The sequence below is a fragment of the Rhinolophus sinicus genome, chromosome 14 (assembly GCF_057876585.1).
Source record: "Rhinolophus sinicus isolate RSI-liver-muscle chromosome 14, RSI-T2T, whole genome shotgun sequence".
NCBI classification, from domain to species: Eukaryota; Metazoa; Chordata; class Mammalia; order Chiroptera; family Rhinolophidae; genus Rhinolophus; species Rhinolophus sinicus.
This window is the reverse complement of record NC_142514.1, coordinates 172,353,537-172,375,569: the sequence shown is the minus strand read 5'-3', so window position 1 is coordinate 172,375,569 and position 22,033 is coordinate 172,353,537. Positions and strand designations below refer to the sequence as shown.

The window sequence follows — 22,033 nt, the reverse complement described above, 5'->3', positions numbered from 1 at the left end:
TGAAACAATATACCTTGGAGATCTTTCGACATCATTGCATGGAAAACCTCATTGTTTTGTTATCAACTGCATAATATTTCACTGTATGGATATACCATTATTTATTAAACTAGATCCTTATTGATCAATATCCCTCTCCCCCAATTTTTACTATTACAAACAATGCTGCAAATATAACCTGTAAAGGTGTAATTTTGCATTTGTGCATGTGCATTTGTAGAATACATTTCCAGGTGTGGACATGCTATGTCAAGGGGATACACACTTGTCATTTTGATAGCAATCACACTGCCATCCACAGGATTATAACAATTTAATCTCCTACCAAAAATATATGAATGTCCCTGTTTCCTTATGGCCTCTGTTATTAAACTCTTGGAACTTCTGATAGGTAAAAAATGTGGTTTAAATCTGCATTTCCCTTCCTATGAGCAGAAATGATTATCCTTTCATGTTTGACATCCTTTTGTATTTTTCTGTAAAGTATTTGTTCTTTTTTTTCTCTCTTTTTTTTTGTGTGTGGAGGGCACAGCTCAGCTCCAGATCCAGTTGCCATTGTTAGTTGCAGGGGGCGCAGCCCACCATCCCTTGCGGGACTTGAGGAGTTGAACTAGCAACCTTGTGGTTGAGAGCCCACTGGCCCATGTGGGAATTGAGCATGGAGCTCCAACTGCCTGAGCCACCGGGCCGGCCCAAGTATCTGTTCTTATATTTTGTTAATTTTTCTGTGAGGTCTTTATCTCATCTATTTGAATAAGCTCTTTACATATTAGGGAGATTAGTCCTTGCCTGTTAGGTGAATTACAGATACATTCCCTCGGTTTTCTGAAGTCCGCCTTTGGGTTATATGGTGTAACACAGAAGGTTTTGGTTTCTACTCGTACATAGTTCAGTTTATTAATTTATATCTGATGGCTTCTGGGTTTTCATTTGTAGTTAGGAAGGTCTTGCTTACTTCAAGATTATCAAGAAATTTTACCATGTTTTTTCCCCAGAACTTTTATAGTTTCATTTTTCACATTTAAATTATTGACTCATTTCAAATTTAACGTGGTGTAAAGTAAAAGATGTGGTTCCAATTTTATTTTTTTCCAGATGGCTACTAAATTGTCCCAATAATATTTAGTGAATGAGTCATCTCTCCCCCACTGAGATGCTACCTTTACCATATACAAAATTCTAGCATTTAATTTAGGTCTAATTTTTGTATTAATTTAGGTCTAATTCTGGAGTTTCCTGTCTATTTCATTTGCCCCTTTTGAGGGATGGTTTCTAATTCCCAGCAATTACAGATGTGGCTGTCAGAACACTTACCATGCTTCCTACCTTATTTCTTTCTGCTAATTTTGTCATTCTTCATGGCTGGGAAACATAGTATTTATATTTGGTTCTGTCACCCTATTTCTCACCTTTGTTTTTGTACGGGTTCTATAGGTAAATGTATTCATTTATCACTGACATTGATTTTGTGTGGTCTCCCCAGTCACCTCCTGGTTGGCTGAAGTTCATCTTCTAGTAGTTTCCTCAGAAAGAATTCATGGGAACAATAGTCTTTGAGATTGTTGTTAAAGTCTTTTTGTTGTCCCGAAATTCTTATGTTGAAGTCTTAACCTCTAATACCTCAGAATGTAACTTGTATTTGGAGATAAGGCCCTTTTTAAAGAGGGAATTAAGTTAAAATGAGGCCATTAGTATGGGGCCCTAATCCAATCTGACTGGATTTGTATGAAGGATTTCTAGAATAGGAAGAAAAGCATCAGGGTCACGAGTACAAAGGGACTCCATGTGAAGACGCAGCAAGAGGACTGCCATTTGGAAGCCCAGGAGAGAGGACACAGAGGGAATCAATGCAGAGGCATCTGGAGCTCCGTCTTTTCGCCTCTAGCATTGTAAGAAACTAAATTTCTATTGCTTAAGCCCACAAATCTGTGGCATTTGTTATGGCAGCCCTAGCAAACAAATACAATCATATACGTTCAAAACTTTCTGTCTGCAGCTTTCCAACTGGAAGGACAGCTCGCTGGATATAAAATCGTCTCATTCTTTCTTTCCTTGTATAATCTGTTGGCATTGCTCCGTTGCCTCTTGGTGTGGAAGGCTGCGCAGAGAAGTCTGAAGCCAGCCTGATTTCTTCTTTTTTCTTAGTGACTTGATCCTTTTGACTGGCTTCCCACAAAGGATTCTTTTTTAAAAAAATAATCTTTCTTTAATGCCAATATGTGACACATACAAGAGAACGTATTTACATAATTACATATACAATAAACATGTTATTATATAAAATATACACTTATGCTGTAACGCCCCAAATAATGAACATCGCAGAAAATACCACCCTACCAAAGAAGGAACTTGCGTCTACCTATGTTTGTACACTACTCCAGCTTCTGGCCTCTTCTCCACGGGCACGCACTATCCTCCATGTTATGTCTACTATTCCATTGCTCTTTGTAAACACTGTTCTATCACTCACACACATAATTTGCTTCAACAATATAATATGTAGTTTACTTCTTCCTGTGCATTGTAAAATGGTATAATTCCTTAAGAAGTCTTCTGGGACTTGGGGTTTTCACTCAGCAGTCTTTCAAAGATCCATCCATGTTGTTGTATGTAGTCTTAGTCCATTCAATTTCCTTACTGCACAATTAAATGTCCATTAAGGGACTATACTATAATGTCTTTATTTATTTTCTGTAGAGGGTGTTGGTGGGTTGAGTTATTTCCTGTTTTTAAGTCTCCTCTTGCAAATAAATGTGCAGAGTTTCTCTAGTCTGGAGTAGCTACCTAGAGGTGAAATTGCTGGGTCACGGGATGTGCAAATGTCCAACCTAACAAGAGAATGTCAAATGCTTCCTAAAGGTGTTATGACGATTTACAATTCCACCACCACTGCTGAAAAGTACCCCTTCATCAATTTCCTTTCTAATCCTTGGCATTATCAATAGAGGTAAAACAGTATCTTACTGGGGTCTTAGTTTGCATATCCTGATTATTAATGAGGTTGAGAATTGTTTCCTGTGTTTATTGGTCAGACATATCTCCTATGCATTTTTGTTTTATTATTTATCTTTCTCATCAATTTATTTATACGTTCTGAATATTAATCCTTATACATTAAATATAGCATACATATTTTCTCATTCTAGCTTATCTTTCTTTAAGTTAAAAATGTCTTTAATTACAGAAATTTAATCTTGAATGTAGTTGAACTTATTAACATTTTCTTTTGTAGCTAGTGTGTTTATATCTTCTTTAAGAAAACTTTCTGTACTCCAAAAACAGAAAGAACATTTACCACATTTTACTCTAATTTTTAAAGTTCAGTTTTTTGATACCTGAGTCCTTAACTCACATGGAATTCATTTCTGGTGTCAGATGTGAGCTGAAGACTGACGTTAACGAAGCAGTTGCCCCAGCACAGCTTTCTGAAGAGTCCTCCTTTCCCCACTGACCTCCTGCAGTTTTATGTACATTAGAGTCTGTTCTGGGCTTCCTCCTATTTAGTTCCCATTGTGATTTTTGTTTATTCTTGAGTAAATGGCATAATGTCTTGTTTTATAATTTTTTATAAAAGACAATTCTTAACAGCCTTATTCTTCTTTTCAAGAGTATCATGTCTATTTTTTACTTTTCCATATATAGTATATGTAAAGATCAGCTTTTCAAGTGTCATAAAAATACCTGTTGGTATTTTAATTACAGTAGCAATGACTCTATAAATCAAATTGGGGGAAACTGACATATTTATGATGTGTGTCTTCTTATCCATGAACATTATACATATCTCTCTGTTTAGTTAGGTAGTCTTTTAAAATGCTTTAAAACAAGTTTTTATCACTTTCTGCACACAGGTCTTACAAATTTTTGTTAGATTTATTATTGGGAACTTTACATTTTTGTATCAATGTAAATACATTCTTTAAATTGTATTTTCTACTATTTTTTTTGCTGCTATATAGAAGTGCAATTTGTTTTTATTTATTGACTTTACAGGCAGCCACCTTGAAAAAAATATTATTTCTAAAAATTTGTAGATTCTTTTGGGTTTGCTACGTAATTATATCATTTCTGAATAATATTTTTCTCTTCCTAATATTTATGCTATTTATTTTTTCCCCTTGATTTTACTGTACTTGCTAGGACTTTCAGTATAAGGTTGAAAAGAAATGGCGATGGGGGGCATTCTTTTTCCTGATTGCAAAGAATTATTTTAACTATTTCCCCCATTAAGAATCATCTTTGCTCTTTCCCAGTTTGTGCAGCGCAAGGCAACACCAGCAGCAAAGTCTCCCGCGACACCCTCTCCGAGGCGGGGCAGGAAGTCCAGCACCGAAACCAGCGCATGCGCCGGAAGGTTTTGGAGCCGGTGGGGCTGCAGATCAGCTTGAAGAACTATGACCCTCAGAAGGACAAACGCTTCTCCAGCACCGGCAGGCTTAAATCCACTCCCCGCCCCCCAGTTCTCCGTATGTGTTCTGGGAGACCAGCAGCACTGTGACGAGGCCCAGGCTGTGGATTTCCCCCACATGGTTAATGAGGCGCTGAAGAAACTCGATAAGAATAATTAGCTGGCCAAGAAGCTGGCCAAGACGTATGATGCCTTTTTTGCTTCAGAGTCTCTGACCAAGCAGATCCCACACATCCTGGGCCCAGGCCTGAGTGCCCAGCGAGTTCCCTTCCTTGCTGACCCACAATGAGAACATGGTGGCCAACGTTGATGAAGTGAAGTCCACGATCAGGTTCCCGATGAAGAAGGTGCTGTGTCTGGCAGTGGCTGTTGGCCACGTGAAGATGACAGATGATGAGCTGTGTACAACATCCACTTAGCTGACAACTTCCTGGTGTCATTGCTGAAAAACAACTGACAGAACCTATATATCAAGAGCGTCATGGGAAAGCCCCAGCGCCTGTACTAAGGCAGAACTTAAACCACAGTGCTACCATTAAAAAAAAAAAAAGAATCATCTTTGATGTAGATGTTTTGTTGATTCTTCTCATCAGATTAAGGAAGTCCTTGTTTATTTTTAATTTGCATTAGCTTTATATTATATTGAATTTTGTCAAATGCAAACTACTGAAATGATGTAATGATTTCATAATTTTTCTTCCTTAATTTGGTGAATGAAATTTAAGGTTTTCCCAAAGTTAAACCATTTTTCTATTTCTGGGATAAAACCAACTTGGTCAAGATGCATTAAAAAAAAAAGTGCCGTTGGATTCATCTTGTTAATATTCTGCTTATGGTTTTGATACTTAAATTCATGAGTGAGATTAACCTATAATTTTTCTTTCTCATAATGTCTTTGTCTAGTTTTGTTTTCAAGGTTACACTAGTCTAGGGAGATGCGCGCCTGACACTGTTGTGGTTTCCTTCCCACTATCCTGAGTGTAGCCCGTGCCAAGTGAGTGTAAAATACCTAACTGGACCTAAGACTATTTACAGAGGTCAATGCAACTCCCTCCCGCCTGTTGTATGACTGTTGTCTCGAATTTAACTTCAGAAGACACTACTGTTATTACTTTGTATAGTCATACTCTTTTATATTTACTCTAATATTTACCCTTTCTGTTGCTTTTCACTCTTTCCTGTATTTCTGAGTTTCCATCTGGGATAGTTTTCCTTCTGCCTAAAAAAAATCCCTGTAGTATTTTTTTTGTTGTTTTTTGTTTTTAGTGAAAAAAATTTATATTTAGAATTAGCCAGCTGGATTCAATTTAGACAATTCCAATTTTGTTGGCAACATCCAAAGCATCATAACATCCATCCACAATGAACACAAGTGTATTGTTGGCTTCTATCTTCTTCATGGCTGAGCGGGCATTTGATGGCACAGTGGTCAAGCTTGTTTCTCCAGGGGGCGCTCTTCTGAGGATACTTAGGCTGCCTAGGGTGCCGCAGTATCTTTGGGCCTTTCGGCAGGTGATTGACGTGTGGATCGTCTTTTGTTTATGGCTGTGGATGCCTTCCAACTCTGCTTTCTTTGCCTTCAAAGCCGTTGTTTTGGCTTTGGGAGGGGCGGAGCTTCCTTCTTCACTTTCAGCGCCATCTTCGTGAAAAGGCCCTTTAGTGATTTTTAGTGCAAGTCTCTTGGTAACATACATCTTTCAGTTTTTGGTGGTCTAAAATTTTTATGTAATCTTCATTTAAAGAACTGCTCAGATCTTAAGTGTAACATTCAGTTTTGCCTATTGACAAACATTTCTAATACTGCAGAAAGTCCTTTCAAGCTGCTTCCTAGTCAACGCCTTCCTCCCACAAAGCATTCACTAATATGATTCCTATCACCGTATGTTAGTGTCGCCTGTGGTAGAATTTCATATAGTTGGGATCATTCGCTATACACTTTTTTGTGTGTCCAATGTCTTTTATTAGCATACTTTTGAGATTCATCAATACGGGATCTTGGATCTTTCTTGCTGAATAGTACCCACTGTATAAATATACCATTGTTTATTAATTCTTCTATTGATGGGCACCTCACTTTCCAGGTCTTTTGGCTATTATGAATAAATCTGTTGTGAATATTTTTTAAACAAGGTTTTTGTGGACATGTTTTCATATCTCTAGCAATAAAATTACTGGGTCATACATGCTTAATTTTTAATAAGACTACCAAGCTGTCTTCCAAAATGATTGTACCATGTTATACTCCAACTAGCAATTACGAGAGTTCTGGTTGCTCCATTATCATCCCCAACATTTTTCATTATCAATCTTTCATTTTAGCCCTTCTAACTCTAGTTATGCTTCCTGCTTTCAAGTTTCTTTCTAAGAGTGTAGCTATACCATTGTTTGCATGGTATATTATTTTTCATCTTTGTAATTTCAACCCTCTGTACCCTAATATTTAAAGTGTTTTTCTTATAACTAGTATACAGTTAGATTAAAAACAATCTATTCCATACTAAATGCATAAATTATGTAATCTTTTTGTACTTAACTACGATATACTTGGGTTTATATCTATTATTCGTGTTCTATTTTTATGTGCCTTTACGTTTCTTGGCTTTCTTTGGATTAATCAAATGATTTACATTATTCCACTTTCCTTCTATTAAACTACAATTTTAAAACCATTTTTAATAGTTACCTTCGACCTCAAAACATGTATTCTTACTTATTACAGTCCAATGCGAATTATTACTTTTACTACTTGGTTGATACCAATTAAACTTTAGGACTTTTAAACTCCACTTATTTTCTCCCCATCATTTATGTTACTGTTACTATGAATTTTAGAGTATATAAAACTGAAGCTCCACAGGGTACTACAGTTATTATTTTGTACAGTTACTGTTCATTTCTATTTTTATGTTCAGTGTTCTTTATTCCCTCTTACATGTTCATATTTCTATCTGGGACCATGTTCTCAAAGAACTCCCTTTAATTATTATTTCAGTGCAGGCCTAGTGGTGCCAAATTCTCTGAATTTTTGTTTGTTTGAAGACATCTTTATTTCACTTTAATATTTGAGGGATATTTTTGCTGGTATAGAATTTGAGGGTTATAGTTTTCTTCTTCAGCTTTACAGATATTGTTACATTGGCTTCTGGTTTCCATCATTTCTGCTGAGAGCCGCATTGCTCCTTTGAAGGGAACTATGGTACATTAAAGATGTGCCCCACATTCTCTGTCACCACTAGCAGGTGGAGGACATTTCCCCTGCCCTTGATTTTGAACAGATGCTGGCACTTGCTTGGACAGAAGTGATGCTGCTCCAGTTCTGTGCATAGGCTGTAGGTCTGGATGCTTCTGTGCTCACCCTTGCAGAGCCCTGAGCCACCATGTGAAAAGGTCCAGCTACTCTGCTGGAGAGATTACATGGACAGCGAACATTTCCAGCTGTGCCCCAGTGATTCTGGCCACTCTAGCTGAGGCACCAGAAATGTGAGTAAAGCCTTCTTTTTGGCCAGCCCCAGACGAGTCTCCACATGTCTGCAGTTGCATGAATGACACCAAGTGAGACCGGAAGAAATGCCCAGCTGAGTCCAACTCAGATTGCAGAACCTTGAACAAATAATAGCTTTGTTTTGAGTGAGTAAATTCTGAGGTGCTTTGTTAGGCAGAAATAGATAACTGAAATAGTATTTGGTATCAAGATGGAGTGTTGCCACGATAGAAACTTAAAACATGTGGCATCAGTTTTGGGAAGGGTTGGCTGAGCAGCAATGAGACTATTAACGGACACTGGCAGGGCACTGAGGAAACTGCTGTTGGAGGCTGCAGAAGAGGCACTGTTATCTCTTGCAAAACAAATGGTGAGGTGTAAAGTGGAATATAGACAAAATATCGAACAAAGGTATGGACCTGGCTAGGAAGACTTCCTAGAAGAATGCTGAAAATGACAAACGGTTTTTAAAATATCACATATAATAGGGTATTAAAAGAAAGAGAAGAACTAAACAAGGAACTGTGTAGTTTCGAACAGAATTTAGAGAAAATGCTTTCAAGCTTGGACTTACAGCGTTAGAAAATGAAACTTTCTCAATTGCTAGAAATATCCCCTACTCTGAAATTGGGGGAACAGGTGACATATTTCAGAATATGTCAGATAGATTTCAGAACTGATGTGGAACAGTGATTGCTATGTGCTTTCCACGTCTTCTTTCAAAATGATTATCTTATCCCTACCGTCCTGTCATGTCATAGTGGAAGTTAGCTGATTCTCTTAAGGACTATGTTATGTTACCTCTTCAATTTTATATAGTAATAAAGTAGAGAGAAACTTAACCACAAAGTAATTAATCAAAAAAACCCCGCTCTACATAAGTATCACACAGATGTAGGAGAGTAGTCTTAGAGACTCTCAGTTACATTTTCTGTAGGCTGTATGAAGATGCAGTTTTGCAAATATTTTGTTTCATGATTTCAAGAGAAAAAGTATTTAAAGACGTAGTTCCCACCCACAATCTGAAATACCAAATATTCTTCACCACTAGGAGAATACCCGACTTATTTCAGGCACCTAGATTCCACGTTCCTAGTACCACCACCTACACATACCCGTGCTGGAGCGAGGACGAGAAAACGGGTTAGGTAGGTTTCATCATAGAAGGTAAGAAAAGCAGCAAAAATACTAACCAAGTGATGGAAAAGGTAGTGGAAAGTGACGGAAACATTCTGTGTGGGGTTATTTCAAGTTATCCCGTTAGTTACCAAGTGCTAAGTAACTATTAGAAGCGGTTAGAGCTACTTAGTGGCAAATAATCTGGAAAAGTTAGAAGGGTGGCACTAGTTTCCAGCTTCACTACAGGATGACTTACCTTTTCCAAAACTTTGGCAATTCGGGTACCAATTTGCTCAAGTGACTGCTGTGGATATTGGTCTTTGCCGAGATTTTGCAATACCTGGTGTAGGAAGATGGTAGATTAGAGCAATGAAAACGAGGCAGGATCTAGATGACACTGCTGATGCTGAGCTGGGCACTATACCTCACAAGCAAATCACCTCTCTGGGGAACACGCTGAGGTCCTGTTGGTAAGGCATTTTGTGGAAGACACATTTAAGGCCATTATAACATCCCTTTAGTCCTCTTGCAGTTAACAAAAATTATAGACATGGAAAACACATTCATTATAAGAAATAGAATAAAGAAAGAAAATAAAAGCCATTTATAATCCTGTCACCCACACACAACTACTGTTAATATCTTTCTATATATCTATCTTTTTTCTATGTATACACATATTAATTTTCTCACAGAATACGGGATCACACTGTATACTGTCACCTACATTTTCACATAATATATTCCAAACATTCCTTCAAACTGGAAAATGTATTTCTACTACATCTTTCTTGACGGCTCCACTGTATACTAGTATCTTACACCTACACCGACATTTGTTTAACAAACCCCCTATTGCTAGACATTCGTGGCATGTTTTCCCAATTCTTCTTGCTATATTCTTGATATTCTTGGTATGTATGCTAGGTCTGCCCTCCTTCCCTTCCTACTTTAGATGCCAACGGGACAATTAATTGCCCCAAATATTTCTTGCAAGAGCCTCTGTGTGGCAAGCAGAACGCTACCTACCTACAGGAGTGAATCAGAATGAAAATTTCCTGTTCATACAAAGAAGCATAAGCTTAGTCACAGGGCCTGAAAGAAGTTAGGTTTAGCCTAAAGCCACCTAGATGACAGCCAATCAAAAATAAAGGCAAAAAAATATGGCCTGACCACTGTGCATTCTGCTATTAACGGCCCCCTAACTGTGGGGTTAAAAACTATGGACAGGCTGAGTAAAGCGGGGCACGCACCTCTGTTAGCTGACTCTCGCCTGTGTAGTGCAGGCTGGCTCGGTTGGAAACCCCATGCAAGTGGTCCAGGGTGTGCATGCTCGTGGGGAGATTACCGTTGCAGAGAGGCTCCATCGCAGGCTGCTGGATTGGAGTGGCAAAGTCTATGTGTTCTGTGATGCTGAAAGACGGAGATGACCACATGAGCCAGGGAAACTCTGCGTGGGTGGCGACAGAGTACTGATAATCAGCTGGGGATGGCGTCACTATGTTATAAGGATTGTCTACAAGCACAGAATCTTAGACCTCAGAAGTGATTTGGTCTGAACTCTCATGTTACAGGTGCGAGGACTCCGGGGCCTGGCAATGACTATTTGTTGAATGTGTGAATCAGGATTACACCCCAGGTCAAAGCAGCAGTGTTGGACTCTGAGTCCGGAACTCCGTGACTTTCCCCTCTACACAAGCTACCTCCTTTCTATGCACCATGATGTCTGATTGGCTCACTGCTTCTGGCCACTTTTTCTTACTGAGGAGGTTTTAAACCAGGTGGGTTTTCTTTTTGGACTTCTTTTTCCATGGTTTAGATAGCGATACATTCCCATAATTGGCTCCTATCTTTTACTTTCATTTTATGCACAGAAACACACTTGCTCCCACAGAAAAAGTCACCTGAAGTTTAGATAGTAAATTTTATACAGAAATAGCTTTTCATTGTATCTATACGTAAGATGTAAGAATCTCCCTTACATCTTATATGTAGATACAATGGTCCCAATGGTCATTTTCCTGCTATATGCAGGCTAAGTGTTATACACTATCATATACACTGACACGGCAAACTGGCATTGCCCAATTTATTGCCAGGGCTATAATAATTAACAAAACATGCCCAGTCCCTGCTATTAAGGAACTGAATTATTAACTTACACAAGATAAAAACATGGTACAATGTCAGTGCACTGCAGGAACAGAGCGTGAAGGGCTTTATGGATCACTGTAAATAGCAGTGAGAAGTTATTACAGCATTGTAAGAATTATTTGATTAAGTCTGAGGAAGAATTCTGAGTACTGTGGAGAGAATGAACTGAATAGAACCAAGAGTGAAAAAAGCAAGAGGACCAGCGAGGAGGCTTCTGAATGAATCTAAGTACAGATGATGGTGATCTGGTTTAAGGAGGCAGCAATGGAGATGGAAAAAAGTAGATGGTTTTGCAAAATACTCAGAAAGTAAGTGTGATAGGAATTGGTAACAGACTGGATTCAAGGGGTAAGTGAGAGGGATTGTTAAAGATGACTCCCAGGCTTCTGGGCTCAGCACCGCTGGAGCTATTTACTAAGAATAATAAATAGAAAACAAAACCAAAAAACAAACAAACAAACAAAACCAAAAAATACCCCAATGCTTTTTTGGAAGGAGAGCGGGCAAGAAAATGATGAGTTTAGTTTTCCTGAATGTGGGGTGCCTGAGAGATACAGGCAGAGGGGCCAGGTAGATAATTGGACAGAAGAGATGGGTTCAGGTATTTGCAGAAAGCTTGGTCTGGAGATTCAAATTTGGGAATTGTCAATACGTCAGTGGTGACCAAAGTTCTGGGTGTAGATCAGCCTGACTAGGAGTGATTATAAAATGAGACTTAGTGGTAAACCTTGGGGCACTCCAGCACTAGCAGGGTAGAAAAGGGGCCAACAAAAGAGAGTGAGTGTCCAAGGAGGAAAAAGCAGCTGTGAGAGGCGATCTGGCTCGGCTTGTGCTCTGAAAGCTGTAAATCCGAATTTGCTCTTGCTCCCGTGGCCAGCACTCCAAGTCAGGGAGAGACCACAGGGTTTACGCTTCTAAACAGAGGCATCCAGGCTTAGATTCAAACTACGTAAATGACCCGTGACAATGGACAGCTGACGAAGAGGCTGAAGGCACTGAGAAGGGGGCACATGCGCTGTTCAGTGCAACGGTCTGAGTTCATCTGGGGGCTGTGGTCACCAATGGTTATCCTCAGACCCGCCAACCCTCAAAAGGACGAGTCTCCTAATAGCTGCTGACAGGAAAGTCATCCCTGAAGTCAGCGGAGGCCCAGTGTGGTCACCAGGACACAGATGCCATCAAGGAGGGAGAGGTTTAAGATACTCACTCAATATTTTTTGAAGAAACTGCAAGCCAGGTACTCACGATGGCAGTCAGCTCTACCCAGCGGAGTTTGACGCACTCGTCTGGGCTGGGCCATCCCAGACTCTGGTAGTCACGCTTTTTCCCTGGAACAAAAGTATGTCATCAGTTGACACAGCTGCAAAGGAACCGTGACTTCTGCTCTGGTGACTGCTTCACCCAGATTGGTGTATTTAAGGGTGTTAGTCATTCTTCTCGTCTTCAGAATTTCTACCATATCGAGAACTAATTAAAATCTTGTCATTCATAGCAACCGGAATAAAGATCGTCTTTGAGTAAAGCCTTGTTCTCAAAGACAGATGATGAAATAAAAATGAATGAGTCCTTCGCTGGATTTAAGACTGATCAACATGAGACAAGGGTTAAGGTATTCTTCAATGTTAACATTTGTACCAAGCAGAACGTTCACCCCTCTGCATTTTGATTTTATAAAGGCAGCTCTAACTTAGTCAGGAGAAACGTATCTCCAACGCAGGGTTTCTCAGCCTGGCACTACTGACACGGTGGGCTGGCTAATTCTGTGTTGTGGGGCTGTCCTGTGCACCGCCCGATGTTTAGCCGCATTCCTGACCTCTGCCCACTATATGCCAGTAGCACCCCTTCCCCAGGTGTGCCAAACAAAAAACGTCTGCAGACATTGCCAGTGTCCCCTGGTGGAGGCAAAATCACTCCTGACAGAGAACCACGGCTACAAAGAAAAGCTGCGGGGTGGGGAGTAATAATGATAATGAAAGGTCATCATTTATTTCTAATCCTGTGTATTCAGGTCCTGTGCTAAGTGCTTTACATTCATAACCTTATGAGGCAGGTTTTAATCCTCATTTCTCAGGTGAGAAAATGGAGACTCAGATCGAGTGACTCGCTCAAGGTCACCTGGCTAGCAGGTGGCAGAGCTGGGATCGGGCCTGCTGACTAACACGCACGGCTCCAATCACCATGCTACTTAAAGCAAAATAGGGCTTTTAGAGCTCTGTTTATTGATACCCTTCACAGGCACTACCTTTTGGGTGCAGGCCCTTCACTTGATTGAGTCCTCAAGAAAAGAGCAGAAGCAAGTCTTGTCTGGGAATGGTTCTTCTGAAGGAATTACAATTGAATGGACAGGAAGGGGAACTTTGGTTCAGTATAGCTCTTTTTGTACTATAGGAATTTACCAAAATTCACCAAACAGAAAATTGTTTGAGGTAAAGGCAGGGCTTTAGACTTTAATAAAATAGATGGTAGGAAGAGTTTCAAATGAACCCTGTTTAAATAAATAACTTCAAGAATTAAACCGTAAGTTACAATAAAACTTATTTTTCTTTTATGCTTAAGAAACTCACTTGAAAAATATTGAGCATCTACTATAAGGGACTGGAGGCTGTACTAAGACACAATGGACGCAGAGAGAAATAATAGGAGGGCCTGACCTTGAACTCACAGTCTAATGAGGAACGTTAAGCATAAACAAGTAATTAGAATACAATAGGATAAGTGCTAGTGTGAAGGTATAGAATAATGGAACAGAGGATGGAGCTAATTCTGCCTGAAAGTACCGAGCAGGAGATGGCACTTGAAGTTTAAGGATGAGCAATATTTTAGCACCTCGGAGGTGGCATAAGGGCATTCCGGGCAGAGGGAATAGTGTGTGCAAAGGCAAGGAGATGACATAAGAGCAAGGTTGGTTCAGAGAATGGTGCTGAAGGGCAGAGAGAGGCTGGGTGATAAAGGGTCTTGTACACCACACTAGGAAGTCTGGACTTGAATGTGCTTGAGAACTTTGTCAGGATTTATCACAAAACTTATCGCTTGGAGTGGACAGAATCCATATTTACGCGAAAGTTGGGACACTGCACCTCTCCATTCTTCTCTCATCTCTTCCATGCTTTAGAACGCTTCACTTCAGCGACAGGAAGTAGTTCCATGTTCTCACTTGAAGTATAGTCAGTACCCTATCTGGGCCCACCTACTTGAATCCAATTAAAACTGCTTAAGTGCTCTCCTATCTTCTCAATCATACTGAGCTTTACTTTTCACTTTTACAAGAAATGTTTAGTTTGTAAAAGTAAGATAGGCTTATTATAAAGTATTTAGAAAAATGGAAAAGCATTAGAAAAAAACAAAAAATCACCTATATCCCTCTCAGCACTCAGTGATGATCACTTATAACACTGTCGCATATTCTCTTCTACACTTGGGTTCCTATGTGATTGTTCCTTTAGCATATTTCATCAAATTTAAGATGTCATAAACTTTAAGGTGCAAGCAATTATGATTTAAGAAAGAAAAACACTGCCAATTATTTAAGATACCATCAATTTTAAGATGAATCTCAATTGCAGAGATACTGAAATGTGAAACAAAATGTCGTCAAAATACAGTATATTTATTATTTTATAAAAATAGATCTATTCTCTATAAACAGGCACAGCTCCGAGAGACTGTAGGTTCGGTTCCAGACCACCACAGTACGGCAAATGCTGCAAAATGAAGTGAATCACACATTTTTTTTTGTTTCCCAGTGCACATAAAAGTTAGGTTTACATTACACTGTACTTTATTAAATGTATAGTTAAGGCAGTGGCATTATGTCTAAAAAACCCACAGATATACCACAATTAAAAAATGCTTTATTGCCAAAAAATGCTAACCATCATCTGAGCCTTCAGCAGGTCATAACCTTTTTTGCTGGTGGAGGGTCTTGCCTCAATGTTGATGGCTGCTGACTTATCGGGGTGGTGGCTGCTGAAGGTTGGGGTGGCTGTGGCAATTTAAAAAATTAAGACAACAATGAAGTTTTGCCACATTGATTGACTCTTCCTTTCATGAACAATTTTTCTGCAGCATGTGATGCTGTTTGACAGCATTTTACCCAGAGTAGAACTTCTTTCAAAACTGGAGTCAGTCCTCTCGAACCCTGCTGCTGCTTTCTCAAATAAGTTTATGTAATATTCTAAATCCTTTGTGGTCATTTCAACAATCGTCACAGCATCTTCACCAGTAGATTCCATCTCAAGAAACCACTTTCTTTGCTCATCTGTAAGAAGCAACTCCTCATCCATTAAAGTTTTATCATGAGATTGCAGCAATTCAGTCTCTATTTTAGGCTCTACTTCTAATTCTAGTTTTCTTCCTATTTCCACCACAGCTGCAGTTACTTTCTCCACTGAAGTCTTGAATCCCTCAAAGTCATCGATGAGGGCTGGAATCAACTTCTTCCACACTTGTTAATGTTGATATTTTTACCTCTTCCCATGAATCATGAAGGTTCTTAATGGCATCTAGAATGGTGAATCTTTTCCAGAAGGTTTTCAATTTACTTTGCCCAGATCCATCAGAAAAATCACTATCTATGGCAGCTGTAGCCTTACAAAATGTTATTTCTTAAATAAGATGTGAAAGTTGAAATTACTCCTTGATTCATGGGCTGCTGAATAGATGCTGTGTTAGCATGTGTGAAAAAAACATTAATCTTGTATGTCTCCATCAAAATTCTTTGGTGACTACGTGCATTGTCAATGAGAAGTAAGAATTTTAAAAGCAGCAGGTCTCAGCAGTGGACTTAATTCAATAAATCATGTTGTAAACAGATGTGTTGTTATCCAGGTTTTCTTGTTCCATTTATAGAGCACAGGATAAGTAGATTTAGTGTAATTCTTAAGGGCAGTAGGATTTTTGGAATGGTAAATGAGCATTGGCTTCAACTGAAAGTCACTAGTTGCATTAGCTCCTAATAGGAGAGTCAGCCTGTCCTTTGAAGCTTCGAAGCCAGGCATTGACTTCTCCTCTTTAGCTATGAAAGTCCTAGATGGCATCTTCTTCCCATATAAGGCTGTTTCATCTACATTGAAAATCTGTTGTTTAGTGTAGCCACCTTCATTACTATCTTAGCTGGAGCTTCTGGACAACTTGCTGCAGCTCCTACATTAGCACTTGTTGCTTCACCTTATGCTTTTATGTTATGGAGATGAATTCTTTCCTTAAACCTCATGAACCAGCCTCTGTTAGCTTCAAATTCTCCTTCTGCAGCCTCCTCACCTCTCTCAGCCTTCATAGAATTGAAGCGAGTTAGGGCCTTGCTCTGGATTAGATTTTGGATTAAAGGAATGTTGTGGCTGTTTTGATTCTATCCAGACCACTGAAACTTTCTCCATATCAGGAATAAGGCTGCTTCGCTTTCTTATCATTCCTGTGTTCACTGAAGTAGCATTTTTAATTTCCTTTAAGAACTTTGCCTTTGCATCAACAATCTAACTGTTTAGTATAAGAGGCCTAGCTTTTGGCCTATCTTGGCTTTCCACATGTCTTCCTCATTAAACTTAATCATTTCTAGCTTTTGATTTAAAGTGAGAGGGATAGGGCTCTTCCTTTCCCTTGAACACTTAGAGGTCACTGTAAGGTTATTAATTTACCTAATTTCATATTGTTGTGTTTCAGGGAATAGAGAGGCCTAAGGAGAGGGAGAGGAAGAGGGAGAGAGATGGGGAAACGAACGACCAGGTGGTGGAGCAGTCAGAACACACAGAACATTTATTGATTAAGTTTGCCATCTTATTTGGGGGCTCATGTCACCCTTCCCCCAGCAATTACAATAGCAACATCAAAGATCACTGATCACCGATCGCCATAACAAATATAATAATAATGAAAAAGTTGGAAACACTGAGAGAATTACCAAAATGTGACAGAGAGACAAAGTGAGCAAATGCTGTAGGAAAAATGGCGCCGGTACACTTGCACAATGCAGAGTTGCCACAACCTTCAATTTGTAAAAAAAAAACACAGTAGCTACAAAGTGCAATAAAGTGAAGCACAATAAAAAAGAGATATGCCTGTATAATGTTTTGTAAACTGCTTTGTTTACTTACAAATTTACAAACATCTTGTCTGCGCAGTACAGTTGTAATTTATTTAGGCAATTACCAACATTTAGGTTGTTTACAAGTTTTTATTATAAGCAAGCCTGTGATCAATAACTTTGTACTTCTATCTTTGGTTTGGAAGATGATTTACTTGGGCTAAATTACTAGAAGTAGAATTGTTGGTATGTTTTTTAATTTTCTGATATATCTACTCAAACTATCCCCAAATGCATAATTCATTTTATTAAGTCTCATGGTTTATCACACATTTAAAGACAATTTGGTAAGCAAAAATGGTACATCACTGTTTATGTTTGCATTTAGTTGCTAGTGATGGTTGAACACTGTCTCACATGTTTAGCGGCCATTTGTGTGCGTGTGTGTGTGTGTGTGTGTGTGTATTTGGTGAACTGCCCCTGTACTTGTACATATTTTATTGAAATGCTGTATTTTTCTTATTGATTTGTAGGTGCTCTTTAAAATGATATTGATATCCTTTGCTTATCATATAGTCTGAAAATATATACAGATATTCTGCAAAAAATACTTAGTGTTAGTCCTTTGTCTTTCTATTTTGTGGTATTTTCTGGTGCTACAATTATTTTTTTTCTCTCAGCCTTAGAAAGTCCCTTTCCCCCTTACATGTATATAAATAACCATCTAAATTTTCTTCTTTTATGATTGTATTACATTTACTATTTAATCCATTGCAATGTTCATTTCCATAATGGTGTTTTACAGTTTGAACATTTTTTCCCTTGCTACAGAAGACAGACCTAACAGAGGAAGTTTCTTTTGTGACCTGTTAACACATGCTATGTTCCTTAAACAGTAAAGCTACTTCATGCTTTTAGCTCCAGTCATGACAAAATGTCCTTTTTGGTGTCCTTACTGTTTTTCACAAGTCACAGTTCATTCTGGGATTTAGCTATTTGATTGTGTGCCCTCTGCTTTGAGTTTTGGTAAGTACTCATACCAAATTAAATAAGACACATTTTCAGGAAGGGACCTTGAGTTTTTGAAGTCCAAGATGGTAAAAATATCTTTTTTTTCCTAAAGACGTTTTTTAGAAGAAATTCTATCACCACTGTTTCATTGATGGAAAAGAAAGTCAACTGGACCTATAGCGATGGCCCTGAACCTGGAGTCCAGAGATGGACTTTGGAACAGCTATGAACCCTGAAAGCACATGTCAAATTTTGATGTATATGCATTCTTTCTGGGGAGTAGTTCTAAAGCATTTTTTCAATAACTAAAGAGACATCGGACACACAAGATATTACTAGATAGTTAATATGTATTGAGCCCTACGTGCCCAGTTCATTTAAAGCAGTTTACATGTATAAACTCATATAAACTCATAACCACTCTATAAAATAGATGCAGTTATTCCATTTTATAAATAAGGAAAACGAGGCAGAGGGAACTAAATGGCAAAACTGGTGTTTGAACCCAGGGAGCCTGTCTCAAACCCACAGTTTTAAACGTTAACCTAGACTTTTAAGTTAAGAATCAATAGGACAATAAGAATAGGAGCCAAATAGCCAATGGTAAAAAAGAGAAGTAACTATCAAACTTTTTATACCAATACCAAAGACTGGATTCTTGTTCACTTAGCCCAAATGAACAGAAACACAAGTCACAAACACATCCTTTGTGAGAACGGAGACGGTGGAAACTGAAAGAATAACCTGGCATATTCTTAAAACATTCAAATTTACCTTGTGGCCCAGGAGATGCCACCTTTGGGCCAGTGATCTCCAGGTTTGCTTGGTAACGATGTGCATTTTCTGCTTGATTTGATTCTATCTTTTTCCCAGGAGGTTTTTTATGATCTCCTTTGGGTTTCTTTACACGTTTGACCTGGAATGTGATCTGGGAAATGGAAACATGTTAGGGACAAGTGAGACCAATCGTCAAATCTGTCAACGGCTGTGGAAATTGGTGGCTTTAAGAATAACCAGTCCTGTGCTACGGTTAAGGTCTGTCCTTCAGTTTAATTCTTAAGGGTCTAAATGAAAAAATGTTTAGTGAAATAAACATAATAACCTAGCCCTGAAGAGTGTATAGAGGAAACTGAAAATTAAGATGTCTCAAGTGGGCCGTTCCAAATCTCCAGGTTTTGAGTGTGGCTTCACACCTATCCCATTTCCTCTGCTTCTCAGAAGAGCTAGCAATACAGAAGGAACAGGAAATGCTTCCTGCAGTACAATTCCAACATGAAGGCTGACTGGAGTATGGAGTAAAGTAGTGCCACATACCCAGCAGAAACGTCACACTTTGTAAACTAAGAAATCCCTATCCCTGCAAGACCTGGGCTACAATTTCCTAAGAATTAAATTGGCAACTCTTACCCACTCTGTTGCTTCGTCATCTTCACTTCTGCAGTCTCCATAGCAAGAGCTTTTGGCCACTCCATCCTGGGGACCTTTCTTCAGTACCCGTATTCCCTGCAAGTCCAGACGCCGCCCTTTCATCTCTAGTGCTCCCCCAAAGCCGTCCAGAGGCCATGCCTGTTGAAATTCATCCACCAAAGCCAAGATCTCTTCTGACATTTTTGTTTCATCTGAATTCTCCATCTCATCAGAACCATTGCTTTCCTCAACCACTGTACCTGAAATTCAAGTGCCAGCATGTTATTAAAAATTAGTCTTATTTTTTTTTATGGCTGAGTGACATCCCATTGTATATGTGGACCACATCTTCTTTATCCAATCGTCTATTGGTGGGCCCTTAGGTTGCTTCCATATCCTGGCTACTTTAGCGCGCAGTAAACATAAAGGTGCATATAGATACAGATAACAAACTGATGGTTGCCAGACAGGAAGTGGGGATGGGGGACTAGGTGAAAAAGGTGAAGGGGTTATGAAGTGCAAATTGGTAGTTACAAATAGTCATGGGATGTAAAGGCACAGCATAGGGAATATAGTTAATCATGTGGTAATAACTATGTACAGTGCCAGGTGGGTACTAGACTAACTGGGGGAGATCACTTAGTAAATTATATAAATACGTCTAACTACTATGCTGTACACCTGAAGCCAATATAAAATAATGAGTGTCAACTGTAATTGAAAAAAATTAAAACAAGGTTTTACCTTTAACTGTAGATCAAATTTTGGGGAAAGATTTTTTTCTCTAGTTACCGCCCCCACCCCAAAGGAAACTGCATAGTATTCATGCAAGCATTTGAGTGACTCCAATGTTGCTTTTTGAGAAAAGCTTTGGCTCTGCTTAGAGGCACTTCTCTAGCCCACTTTCATAAAAATACCATTCAGCATCTTTGAAAGTCGTAATAAAATATCATCTTTGTCAAGTGGCTTTTGTCAAAAGCCTGGCTGAAAACAATGGCAGCAGTTAGACAGCAGGTAATCATCCGACCCTAGTGAGCATGAAGACGGCTATTTTATACATGTACTTGCTTGAAAAGAAGACCAATGTGCTCTAGATACAGGATATAGATGGCAAAGATGAAGTTTATTATGATATGTTACTTATTTAATATGTGGGATTATTCAAGCTTTATTCAAATAGCACATGAAATATCAGAGCTGCGTGTCCAGACCATATAGTTTGATTGCTTTAAGTGAACAATGATTTGTTTAATGGGAAATTATCCTAATTCCACATGAAGGCTCCCATTTTCACTAACGGCTGACATAAGAAATAGCAATATACTAGTGTAATCTTTTTCCTAAAACGGTTATCAAGATATTTTTTGTTATATTGCTCAAGTTTCTTATGTAAAGACTCCCATGGATGTTTCTCAGGACAATGGCCTAGTAAAAATTCTCTCTTCTGGGGCAGCCAGATGGCTCAGTTGGTTCGAGCATGAGCTCCGATTTGCTTCCCATATGAGCCAGTGAGCTGTGCCCTCCTCCACTAGATTGAAGACAACGAGCTGCTTGCTGAGCTTCCGGAGGGCGGCCAGATGGCTGAGCTGGTTACAGCACAAGCTCTCAACAACAAAGTTGCTGGTTCAATTCCCACATGGGATGGTGGGTTACGCCCCCTGCAACTAAACATTGAAAACTGTGACTGGATTTGGAGCTGAGCTGTGCCTTCCACAACTAGATGGAAGGACGACTTGGAGCTGATGAGCCCTGGAGAAACACGCTATTCCCCAAGATTCCCCAATAAAATTATAAAAGTATCTCCCTCCTGAGAAGTATGTTTCCATCATTATGCGCTAATGGTTACACAGCCCTACAAGTTCCCTCTATGCTTAGGTAACTAGGACACTTAGGGAAAAATTAGTCTGAGTTTCTTTTTTTTTTTTTTTAAAGATTTTTTTATTGGGGAAGGGGAACAGGACTTTATTGGGGAACAATGGTCAAATTGTTGTCCTTTCAATCTTAGTTGTGGGGGGTTATGTTCAGCTTCAAGTTGTTGTTCTTTCAGTCTTAGTTGTGGAGGGCGCAGCTCAGCTCCAGGTCCAGTTGCCGTTGCTAGTTGCAGGGGGAACAGCCCACCATCCCTTGCGGGAGTCGAACGGGCAACCTTCTGGTTGAGAGGACAGGCTCCAACCAACTGAGCCATCTGGGAGCTCAGTGGCAGCTCAGCTCAAGGTGCCGTGTTCAATTTTAGTTGCAGGGGACGCTGCCCACCATCCCTTGCGGGAGTCGAGGAATTGAACTGGCAACCTTGTGGTTGACAGCCTGCGCTCCAACCAACAACTGAGCCATCCGGGAGGCAGCTCAGCTCAAGGTGCCGTGTTCAATCTTAGTTGCAGGGGGCAGAGCCCACCATCCCTTGCGGGACTCGAGGAATTGAACTGGCAACCTT

The 22,033-nt window shown here is 39.4% G+C and overlaps 1 protein-coding gene and 1 pseudogene across 2 annotated transcripts in view; one reads left to right on the top strand and one right to left on the bottom strand.

Annotated features, from left to right (window-relative positions):
• The window catches only part of TTC17 (tetratricopeptide repeat domain 17), a 96,650-nt gene that overhangs the window by 5,259 nt on the left and 69,358 nt on the right, over positions 1-22,033 (bottom strand). For both annotated transcript variants that reach the window (XM_019746413.3, XM_019746414.3), the window contains 5 exons: positions 19,603-19,862; positions 18,970-19,123; positions 12,373-12,493; positions 10,265-10,424; positions 9,268-9,351 (listed from right to left, as the gene is read on the bottom strand). In XM_019746413.3, coding sequence (XP_019601972.2) covers positions 9,268-9,351; positions 10,265-10,424; positions 12,373-12,493; positions 18,970-19,123; positions 19,603-19,862 — 779 coding nt within the window. The remainder of the gene's footprint in view (positions 1-9,267; positions 9,352-10,264; positions 10,425-12,372; positions 12,494-18,969; positions 19,124-19,602; positions 19,863-22,033) is intronic.
• On the top strand, positions 355-4,868 carry LOC141572498 (large ribosomal subunit protein uL1 pseudogene; annotated as a pseudogene).